The sequence below is a fragment of the Pinus tabuliformis genome, chromosome 7 (assembly GCF_031772625.1).
Source record: "Pinus tabuliformis cultivar Carrire ecotype Pingquan chromosome 7, CPIR1, whole genome shotgun sequence".
NCBI classification, from domain to species: domain Eukaryota; kingdom Viridiplantae; phylum Streptophyta; class Pinopsida; order Pinales; family Pinaceae; genus Pinus; species Pinus tabuliformis.
Window position 1 is genome coordinate 386,530,840 of NC_142293.1, and position 10,317 is coordinate 386,541,156.

Below are 10,317 nucleotides of genomic sequence, written 5' to 3' on the forward strand. Positions count from 1 at the left end.
TGGAAAGATATTTCAGAAGTATACCTGATGATAGTGATCAGAAGTGCCTACATGCACATTCAAACTAATTAAATCTCTATGTGATCAACTCCTTATTTTCATTCCTAATAAAAATAGTCGCCCATCGTGAAAGCGAACTCGGAGACGTATTCCATCAGGGACGAACTCCGTCATCAATCTCATTGTCTGGTATCACTGTGTTTTTACTGTTTTCACTCCTAATATGCATCATTTTTATGATTAATCAGTTTTCGTAAAGTCTTCTTCCAAGCAGTTTCCTTGATTTCCGTAATTTCATCTCACATTCAATTCAATAATGGTTAATAAATTCTACATCAGTTTAATTCTATGATCATTTCAGATCATATAATTTGGTATTATAGTAGGTTGCGTTTGTATAATTTGACATTGAATGTTAACCAGGTCAAAGTCGCAACGAGGAGAAGGAATCCTTGAGCAGATTGATCCAGAGATTGGAAAGTGACGAGTCGTTCATAAATTGACCATGTCAGGACCTGATGCACATGAAACAATAATATTAGTCCCTTGGGCTTAATATTATTCCCTTGGGTTCATAATCTCTTGGGGTTTTAGTATTAATCCCTTGGGCTTAATATTATTCCTTTGGGTTCATAATCCCTTGGGGTTTTAGTATTAATCCCTTGGGTTTATTATTCATTTAGGTTTATAATGTAAATAAGTTGGGTTTACAATTCCCTTATGTTTATAATATCAATCATGGTCAACCATTGTCAATCATATCCAACCATGGTCAACCATGTTTGAATGTTGCATTGTGAGTCGTGACAAAGATTGTTTCACCATCAAAATAAACCATGTTTATTTTAGTGTTCATAGTATTTATATTTGGGCTTATCAATATTGGGTTTATAATATTAGTCCCATGGGTTTAATATTATTATTATATTTTATTATTATAACAATAATACAATATAATTGTTATTATTTTTTTTATAATTTTATATTATTATATTATTTAAATAATATAATGATAATCTAATATTATTATAAGCTATTCTTATTATTAATTAATATATGTTAGGAGTTAATATTATTATTATAATATTAATATAATAATATATAGAAATAATATAATTGTTAACCTTTATATAGTTATTAATAATCCTAAATTTAATATATTAGTCACACTGGAAAATGTGGTTATATATATGTTTCATATACGCTTATCCGCATTTATAGATGACATTGATAAATGTAATTATACTAGTAGATAAATTTCAGGGATGAGCAGCTGCGGAGATGAACCATCAAATTGGGGTTTGCAAAAACTCATAGTTGTAGAGCTCGCTCTAGAATGAGTGGAGGAACGAATGTAACTTGATGAGCAGAATGACGGTGTGTAGTTACACTGCAAAATGACCTCAAAGCATTCCATCCATTGATATCGAGCCCTAAGGCATGTGCCATTAATGAATGGACACGTCAAGATATCCGTAACATTTCCACACAGCATATCCAATACAATACAGCTCATTAAAGATCCAGCTTGATCTATAATTAATACTCAATAAACCATAATCGAATACCATAACATTGGGTTTGATGATTCATATAAATTTTGTCTTGCAATGTGTCAACATGTGACAAAGCCTTTTCTAAACATAAAAAAGAATTGCACGTAACCTTTGCCGACACAAACACGTTTGGAAACCAAGGAATGTAAACCCTCATATTAGGGGAAGAATAATCCGGTGTATAGCCTGAACCTCTATCATTACCAAGGTATGAATGGGTATGAGTGTAAGTATTGTAGTCATAATATATGATAATAATAGGACACTCCTTGTTTCAAGTTTGCTATATAGATTATATAAAGTTGAAGTTTGGCCAAATAAGCAAAGTCCTAAAGGGGTTAATCATTCCCATATTTTATATATAAGATGTATTCAAAAGGGAAAAAGAGACTTATGTATTAAGTACATAAATATGTAATCCTCCAAAAGTCCACACTTAATGAAGGAGTAGAAATAGTCTAACAAGTTGAAGGGAAAGGAAAAAGCTTATCATTTCTTTTGAATTTGAAGCATGAAGTTCTATGAATGTAGCTAACTCAAATGAACTTGATTTTCTTGATTAAGAGTGGTTATGTTTCTAATAAATAAATAGTATTTAATAAGGTTTATGAATAAAATTCCATGATGAATGTGATAAGTGGTATCTGAAGAAAGTTTTAAAATTAAGGCTTTGAGGCAATCATAAATTCCATTTAAGCTAACCATTTTTTTCTTTCTTGATACACGATTAATACCAAAAGGAGGAATTGACATAGAAGAACCTCATGGAAGAATCTATTGAAGGTATCCACATTGGTGAAGATGAAATTTATGTACATTTAGGTCAGCAAGCCCAAGTTCGCATGAGGAACTTTTTAAAATGATGAAAGAATTACAAAATGAAATAGGGTCAAAACATGGAGTTGACTTACACTTTTTGGCAAAACTAAGGCATGTTTTTGTTGAAAAGCGGATGGTGATCAAGCAATTTTTGCACTTGATCAAGTTGTTGGGGTGCTTAAAAATAATTTGCTCGAGCATTTAAACAAGAGGAACATGAATTTGATGGAAGATTTCTAAGCTTGACCAAGATGGAGGAACTTAATCCAGCTACTCATCAACCCCAACAATGACCCATAGGCGTCGAGGTAGGTTTCTTGACATTTTTGTCTTTTTTATTTAATTTTTTTCTACAAAATAAAATAAATAATTTTGAAAAAAGAAAACTAACATATAAAAACTACAAAAATAATCATGAGAACCACAAAAAAGACTGAGAAAACCATTGAAAGCCACAAAAAACAACCTAAAAAATCACGAAGAAAACCCTTGAAGACCAAAAACAACTTAGAAAACTATTAAAAAGCCTTTGAAAAGCAGCAAATAAAACAATAATTTAGGTTTTTTTTTCATTGTATGCATTATTTGCAATATTAACATGTTTATTATTATTATTTTCTATGTTTGATTTTATTTTTAATGGTTTTAAGTTTTAAAGTTTCTTTAGGATTTTTGTGAAATAATTTTTTTTAAATGATTTTTTTTTTTTTTTAATTAAAAATGCATTTTAAATTTCAAACAAATTTGATCAAAAAAATGCTCAAATTTTTTTTAAGGCAAAAATTAATTAAACCATAGAACTCCAATAAATAAATAAATTAGGAACTTTAAATTGACATAATAAATATGGTTTCTCATGGTGAACCTCTATTAAATCAAATAAGAAATTTTATTTCATTTTTTTTTTTAATTTAAATATATTTATATTTTAAATATTTTTTAATAATATTGCAATTAGCTTTATAAAATTAATTGTACTTAAATTAAATATTAAGTTTTTTTCCAATGGAAAAATCATAATCTTTCATTATGTGTCCATAACCATTTAGAATCAAGCTATGTCAAAATATAAATGGCCAAGCCATTTCCTGTACATATTCACACTGTTTGTCTATATAGCAGCGGAAATAAATATATACATGTTTTGGATATAACTATGATAAAACAACAAAAAATATATATAGTTAGGGCCTTTCCACCCTATGGTAATCCTGGTTTATATATGGCCTGTGGTGGTATTGGTAGAAATCTGCTGCTGTCTGTTCAGAGATTATCCACAGACCTTGAAGTAGTAGCTAGCCCTCTTTGAAAAGTCTGTCAACATCTTCATTATATTCGGGTAGCTAGCCCTCTTTGAAAAGTCTGTCAACATCTTCATTATATTCCCCGATGTTCGAGCCACTTTAGCTGCTGCCCTGGCTCGAGTGAGAAGTGGGGATGGGGGACCCAAAGAGTTGTCTGTAAATTGCTAGACTGGTTAAGATGGGATCGCCTTCCAAGATGTTGTAGGTACTGCAGATGGAGTCTTCCTACCATCTTTCAAAACCCAACCAATCAAGCAAGGTAGGCCTCAATCCCATACTGTACGTCTCGACACCGCTACGGATGGCACATCCCCTAGTCAAACAACTTTTCGTTTGTGGCTTTGATCGCATGCATCAAGCAGCCTTCCTTTGCTTGCATTAATGATGCAGTAGACGAAGCAAAACACAATAGCAAAGCAGGGGCAGAGCAGAGAGCGTAGAGGCACGAAGGATATAAAGTTAGGGCAGGAAGTTAGAGGGTGAAGAAGAAACTGCATTAAATCACTTTCTATTTTTCGAGGTCTGGCAATCTCAATTTTGACAGATTTGGATGAATTTGGGTTTTCATTAACTGGTTGGGATCGGCCCATCGATCTGTTCGTTCAATAGCTGATCACGTGAATCCTTCAATGGTAAAGCCTCACCTTAGTGGGGCCGATCATCAGTGGGTGTAATGGCTGGTCTGAGTATTGAGTCCAGCCAATACCAATCCAGTCAATCAACCCTTGGATCATGGATGGGATCATATTGATGAATCCAAGTGGTGTAGAGAAATAGTTCATGAGGCAAGAGATCCTCGCCTGGGGAAGAACAATCTACTTTTGCTTCATCGATAGGATAAATGGCTGAAACACTGCTGTTGTCTCCCCCACTTTTGCCTCTACGTAATCCGTTATGGTCCTCGATGAGCTGTCTGGCTTGTTTGTTATGGATCAACTGGATCATTCACTGTTACTTACTCAACAGAATCACCGGAATTGACCTAAGTGGGTTCAAAGTCAACAGGTGCTTCAATTGGATAAATAACTGGCTTTCGAACTGCAATAGGCTATGCCTTCGATACTAGCTTTGGATCTAGAGGCTCCAGAACCGGAACTTCATATGCCTATGCTGCCAGTCGATCGGTTCATCGGTTGGTAGGACCTAGGGGTACAACTGCAGGCAGAATCTACTGGATCGATTGCCTCATTAACAGCTTAATCGACTGCATCAACAGAATCAACAACATGAACTGGCTCTTCCCTACCCTTCCTTGCGCTTCTTTGTTGGAGGATCTGAAACCGAAGAATCTGTTATTGGATCTGGGTAAACTGGTTCAAGGTCAACGCCTCGATCTACTGAGTAAACAACAGAATCATCGGCTATAACAGATGCATTCAATGGGCAAGGCAGGTAGAAGGATGGGTAGTACATGCATTACAGGCTCCTTTTCCAAAAAGCAATGTTCTAAGCGCCCATCTCTACAATCTCTCAGCATCGCGGCAGCGACTTGTTGTTGAGCAACACCTCTTGTTATCTAAAGAATAATCTGGTGTATAGGCCGACCCTCTACCATTACCGAGGTATGAATGGGCGTGGGTGTAAAGATTGTAGTCCTAATATATGATGACAATGGGACGTCCCTAGTTTCAAGTTTGATATACATATTATATAGTGTTTAAGTTTACTAAAAAAAAATAGAAGCAAAAGACTTATCATTTGTCTTATCATTTTTTTAAAATTTGAATCACTCGATTTCCTTAATTAAATGTGTGAGTGATTGTGTTTGATTGTGTTTCAAATAATAATAAGAATAATTTTTGTTTTATTTTATTTTATTTTGACTTTTTTTTACCGTAGTCAATCGTTTTACGAATAGATTTCCATTAAAGATGTGAGAATTAAACTATAGGAAAATAAAATGTATTTAAAATGGTAAAAAAGAATTAAGTGCGTATTACATATATATAATTCCGGAAAGGTCCACAGTGAATGAATTAGCAGCGATAGTATAACAAGTTGAAAAGTCCACAGTGAATGGAGTAGCCATAGTATAACAAGTCGAAGGGGAAGAAAAAAAACTTATCATTTGTTTTATATTTTTTGTTTCTAACTCGAGCCACTTTGTTTCTAACTCGAGCCACTTGATTTCCTTAATTAAGTACTGTGTGATTGTGTTTCAAATAATAAAGCACTGTGTGATTGTGTTTGAAATAATAATGAGGAGGAAAAAATTTGTTTCATACAGTAGTGAATGGGTTTATGAATAAATTTCCGTTAAAAATGTGATTGAAAGTGAAAAAATAAATTTATTAAAGAAAAATAAAGTAATTTAAGTTTAAAAAAAATAATATTTAAGGTTTTTATTATTAAAATGGTGTAGTTTATTTCATTTTTAAGATAGAGTTGATATACAATATTTTTAAAAATTAATAGTGAAAAAAAGTTTAATATGAGTCATACATCAAATATTTCAATATGCAAGTTGAGTAAAATATTTTAACATCAAATATATAGAGAGAATGAGTCAGATAATTTCTTATTGCATCAATAGATGCTTTCTAGTTCAAGTTATGAGAGAGATTTATTGTCATGTCAATATTTAATCTTGAATTGATATATAACAATTTAAAAAGTATTAATAATAAAAATAATTAAATATATGCATAGAGGACAAAATATTAATAGTAGAAATATTCAATATGTGTGTACATATATAAAGAGAGATAGAGTATCACTCAAAACTATCATAGATTAATCTAACTCTGGATGTACCAAAAGCTAAGAGGAAGCAAATCTCTTGAGGTCGAACTTTTCTTCAAATTCTGCACTCAAAAATAGCTATGCATATTAAGATATTTGATCTCTGGACCCTTGATAGATCCAAAATTAGATAGATCTATATTAGTATATTAATTAAATTAAATATAAATATAAATATAGCAATTTTATAATATTTATATAAATTGATATATTTTTTATTTAGTTGAATGCAAAATTTAAATATTAATCATTTTTCAAATTTAATATATCAATTCAATTAGATTTAAATGAATAAAATAACCATAATTTTTAAAATCACCAAAATATTTTTTATTAATTTCAATTTTATTTAAAATCATGAAAATATTTTCATTAGTTTTAATTTTATTTATATATTTATTAAATATAGAAAATTAGAAATTTTAAACCTTTTATTTTAATAAACAATATTTTAGTTTTTCACTAAAATTCATTCTTTTTAGTAACCTATTAAACTCATTGAGAAATATATCATTTCAACCCTAAGAAACAAAGTAGAATGTAATAAGCTGAAATATGAAGTCATAAATATATCATTTCAATTATTATAACAAGATACAAAATAGTATTTAAATCCACAATATCAATAATTATTGGTGGCAAATAGCACTGCTGCCCAGCATTAATACTGCTATCGTCAAATTCCAATTTCTTCAAAATCTTACTACCTAGATACCTCACAACACACTGACTATCTAGATAACACACAACACACCAGTGCTGCTGCTGGGTAGCAGTTTGGATATTGCTTGACATAATTATTCAAATACGGGATTTAATCTCTTAAGGACAATTTGACCTAATTATGTGATTTATTCTATTGTGCACAATTCAATGGTCATTTATGTAGTAATCTTACATCGATTTGAAACCGCCCCGGAAAAGAACCTGTAATTCTAAATATTAAAATATATTCATCATATTTCAGATGTTAAAGTATATCATATACTGCTTACATATTACCACAACTATACTCCAGAACAACTCATAAATGTGCGAATCTAAAAGTGATATGAACAGCAGAAAAACAGACCCATAATTTTATTGTAAAAATAATATTAAAATGAAATGTAGGAATTCTTTCTGTCGATCTCCGAGATTAAACATGTATACCTCTTTGGATTCGGAAGGCTTCTGGGATGAAGCATGCAGAACTTTGTGCACTAAAGATCAACTTATGTATGTAAACATGAATATCTACGTCGATTTTAACGGTTTCTGATATGAAGCATGCAGATCACTAACGATAAACTCACGTATGAAGCGTAAGTTGCTTCACTTTCTTGTATGTATATATGCGTGCAATACAAACAAAACAGCATAGATTAATGGCACTGAGTATGGCTAAAAGTCCATAAAAATAGTCCAATCTACTCCTATTTAAATTGTTCCCTAACCATCCTTGATGCCTTCCTCCTTTACTTACCTTCTCAACTATGGTGATGACAGGACTGCCCAGAAAACTCGCCACTCCCAGAATACTCAGATAGAACGCGATACCCAAACTTCTCATGCTATCAGGGACTTGATCATAGAAATATTCCTGCAATCCTATTAAAGTAAATACATCTGCTATTCCCGAAATAACAAATTGTGGAGTTAACCAGAAAACACTGATAGGGATTGTGTCTCTGGGGCTGTCAAGCAAGCCGTGTGTTTTTGCTACATGTATCCTCTTCCTTTCTGTTACAGCTGCAGTTACCATGCTCAGAACAGAAAAGAACATGACAATCCCAATTCTTTGGAGAACAGTTATTTCTCGTTCCTTTCCGGTTATTCTTCTGGTCAGTGGTACAAGGAAACGATCATAAATAGTTACAAATACAAGCCCACAAAGTGGGGAGAAGACCACAAGAGAAGCCTGGGGGATCTGGAAATGTGAACCTAGGTTTCTATCCATGGTGCTACCTTGCTTTATGAACAAAGATGTGCTCTGTGTTACTGCAACCATTCCAAAGATCAAGCAAGAGAACCAGATGGGTACCATCCTTAATATAAGCTTCGCTTCCTCTACTTGAGTTACTGTGCAGATCTTCCATGGGTTTAGCTCCGCATTTCCCTGTGTATTAGTATGCCCCTGTGAAGAGGCCGGCACCATTATGGCTGCTTTGTCCAAAAACCTAAAATATATTGTCAAGCAAAAGCAGATATCCAAATAAGATCGTTAATTGTTTATACGCAAATTGGCATGGCTTGATAGTTATATTAAACTGACAATCTATTAATACCTCTTTGCCTTTGATATTTTTTATATTAACAAATCTTCACCCATAGAAGGATCCTGTCTAACATAAAAATCTATGACTTACTGAAAATTGTTTGTGTGTGACAGCAGCTTGTGACTTGATTTAATGGATTCCGTATCCTGGTTCTCATAAAGCAAGCTCATATCAGAAGGCATGCTGATGTTTCTTTTTCTTTTAGCGGCAACTAAAACTTGAGCAATCCGAGTGATGGGGCTGCCCGCAGGAACTTTGTGTCTGTAAAATGGCGTCCCACAGAAAAAGCAAACAGTGGCTATACCCATGGCCACGGTGAGGATCCCAAATCCGAATCCCCAGCTTATATTCTCCTCCACGTAGGAAACAATTGTGACTGCTAAGATAAGGCCACAGCCGACACCGAAATACCAGAAATTAAAGAAGGAATTCTTGTTAAGCATTTCGGATTTATCTTCCTCATCGAACTGATCTGCACCAAATGCTTCCACAGAGGGCTTATTGCCACCTGTACCCAAGCATATCAAATACAGAGCCAAGAAAAAAACACCAATCTGGGTAGTCGTTGCTTTGCTGCATATTCCAGATTCACATTGACTAGGTGGCTTTAGGGTTGAGAGAGACACTGATAGCGTCAGCAAAACTAATCCCTGAAACAATAATTTATACAACAAAGTAAATCATCATCGAAGAAATTACATAATGATGAAAAATACATACAACAAGCTTATAAGAATATTCAGGCGTATAAAATTTTGAAGCTTTTACCCTCACCAAGAGATAAACTATTGATGAGACGAGGACCATCCAGTAACGTCCACAGTAGGCGTCTGCTATGAAGCCCCCTACAAGGGGTGTAACGCACGAGACACCTACCCAGTAGTTCACATTTTTAACGGAAGTTGCCACGCCTTGGTGCAGGACCGTTGTCAGATAGATAATTAAGTTTGATGCAATCCCAACGTACGTGAGACTCTCGCAGATTGCAACTACTGCAGAACCGCACAATGTAATTAGGTATGCAATTCTCAAGCCTATGTTATGACAAGTAAACATATTGTAAAAAGTTACCGATGATGAAAAGAGAAGCCTTCCATCCACCAGATTTTGTGCGCAAAGCGGGCCTTCCTCTCAGATCTACCGATCCATCCTTAACCCATTCTAATGGTTCATCGTTTCTTCCCATCTCCGGTTGCAATGATGTCTTCCAAAACTCCAACCATTCCTCTAAATGTTGAAATTTCATGGCTGTACCAATTCCTAAAGACCAGCTTTTGTATCTATGACGATGAGTATTTTGATGAAGCCCCGCTCCTCGCAATTTTCGTCTCTGCTTCCTCTGGTTTATAGTTCTAATGGATGTGATTGCTCTATTTTTAAATATAATAATTGTTGTAATGTTTTATTATTCTGGTGAGTTCACGGACTTTGTGACCACTGGACAATCTCCAAACTAATAGTCTGCACCAACCTAAGAGTCAAAATGCAACCATGTACAATTACATTTGGCCCATGCTCCCATATACATGTGCATACATACATAGATATAAATGATAAAGGCATCAGAATCTGTATGCCTATAGATAAATAGATATGTATGCAAGGGTCTAGATAGATATGTATTAGAGGCCGCTAAGA

General features: G+C 33.6%; 1 protein-coding gene across 1 annotated transcript; it reads right to left on the reverse strand.

The window, feature by feature from the left end:
- Positions 1-7,546: 7,546 nt before the first annotated feature.
- On the reverse strand, positions 7,547-9,984 carry LOC149247608 (protein NRT1/ PTR FAMILY 5.6-like). Its single transcript, XM_089455909.1, has 4 exons — positions 9,751-9,984; positions 9,454-9,671; positions 8,770-9,329; positions 7,547-8,580 (listed from the first exon to the last, which is right to left on the reverse strand). The coding sequence occupies exons 1-4, from the start codon at positions 9,923-9,925 to the stop codon at positions 7,713-7,715; spliced, it is 1,821 nt and encodes a 606-aa protein (XP_089312035.1). The 5' UTR covers positions 9,926-9,984; the 3' UTR covers positions 7,547-7,712.
- Positions 9,985-10,317: the final 333 nt, after the last annotated feature.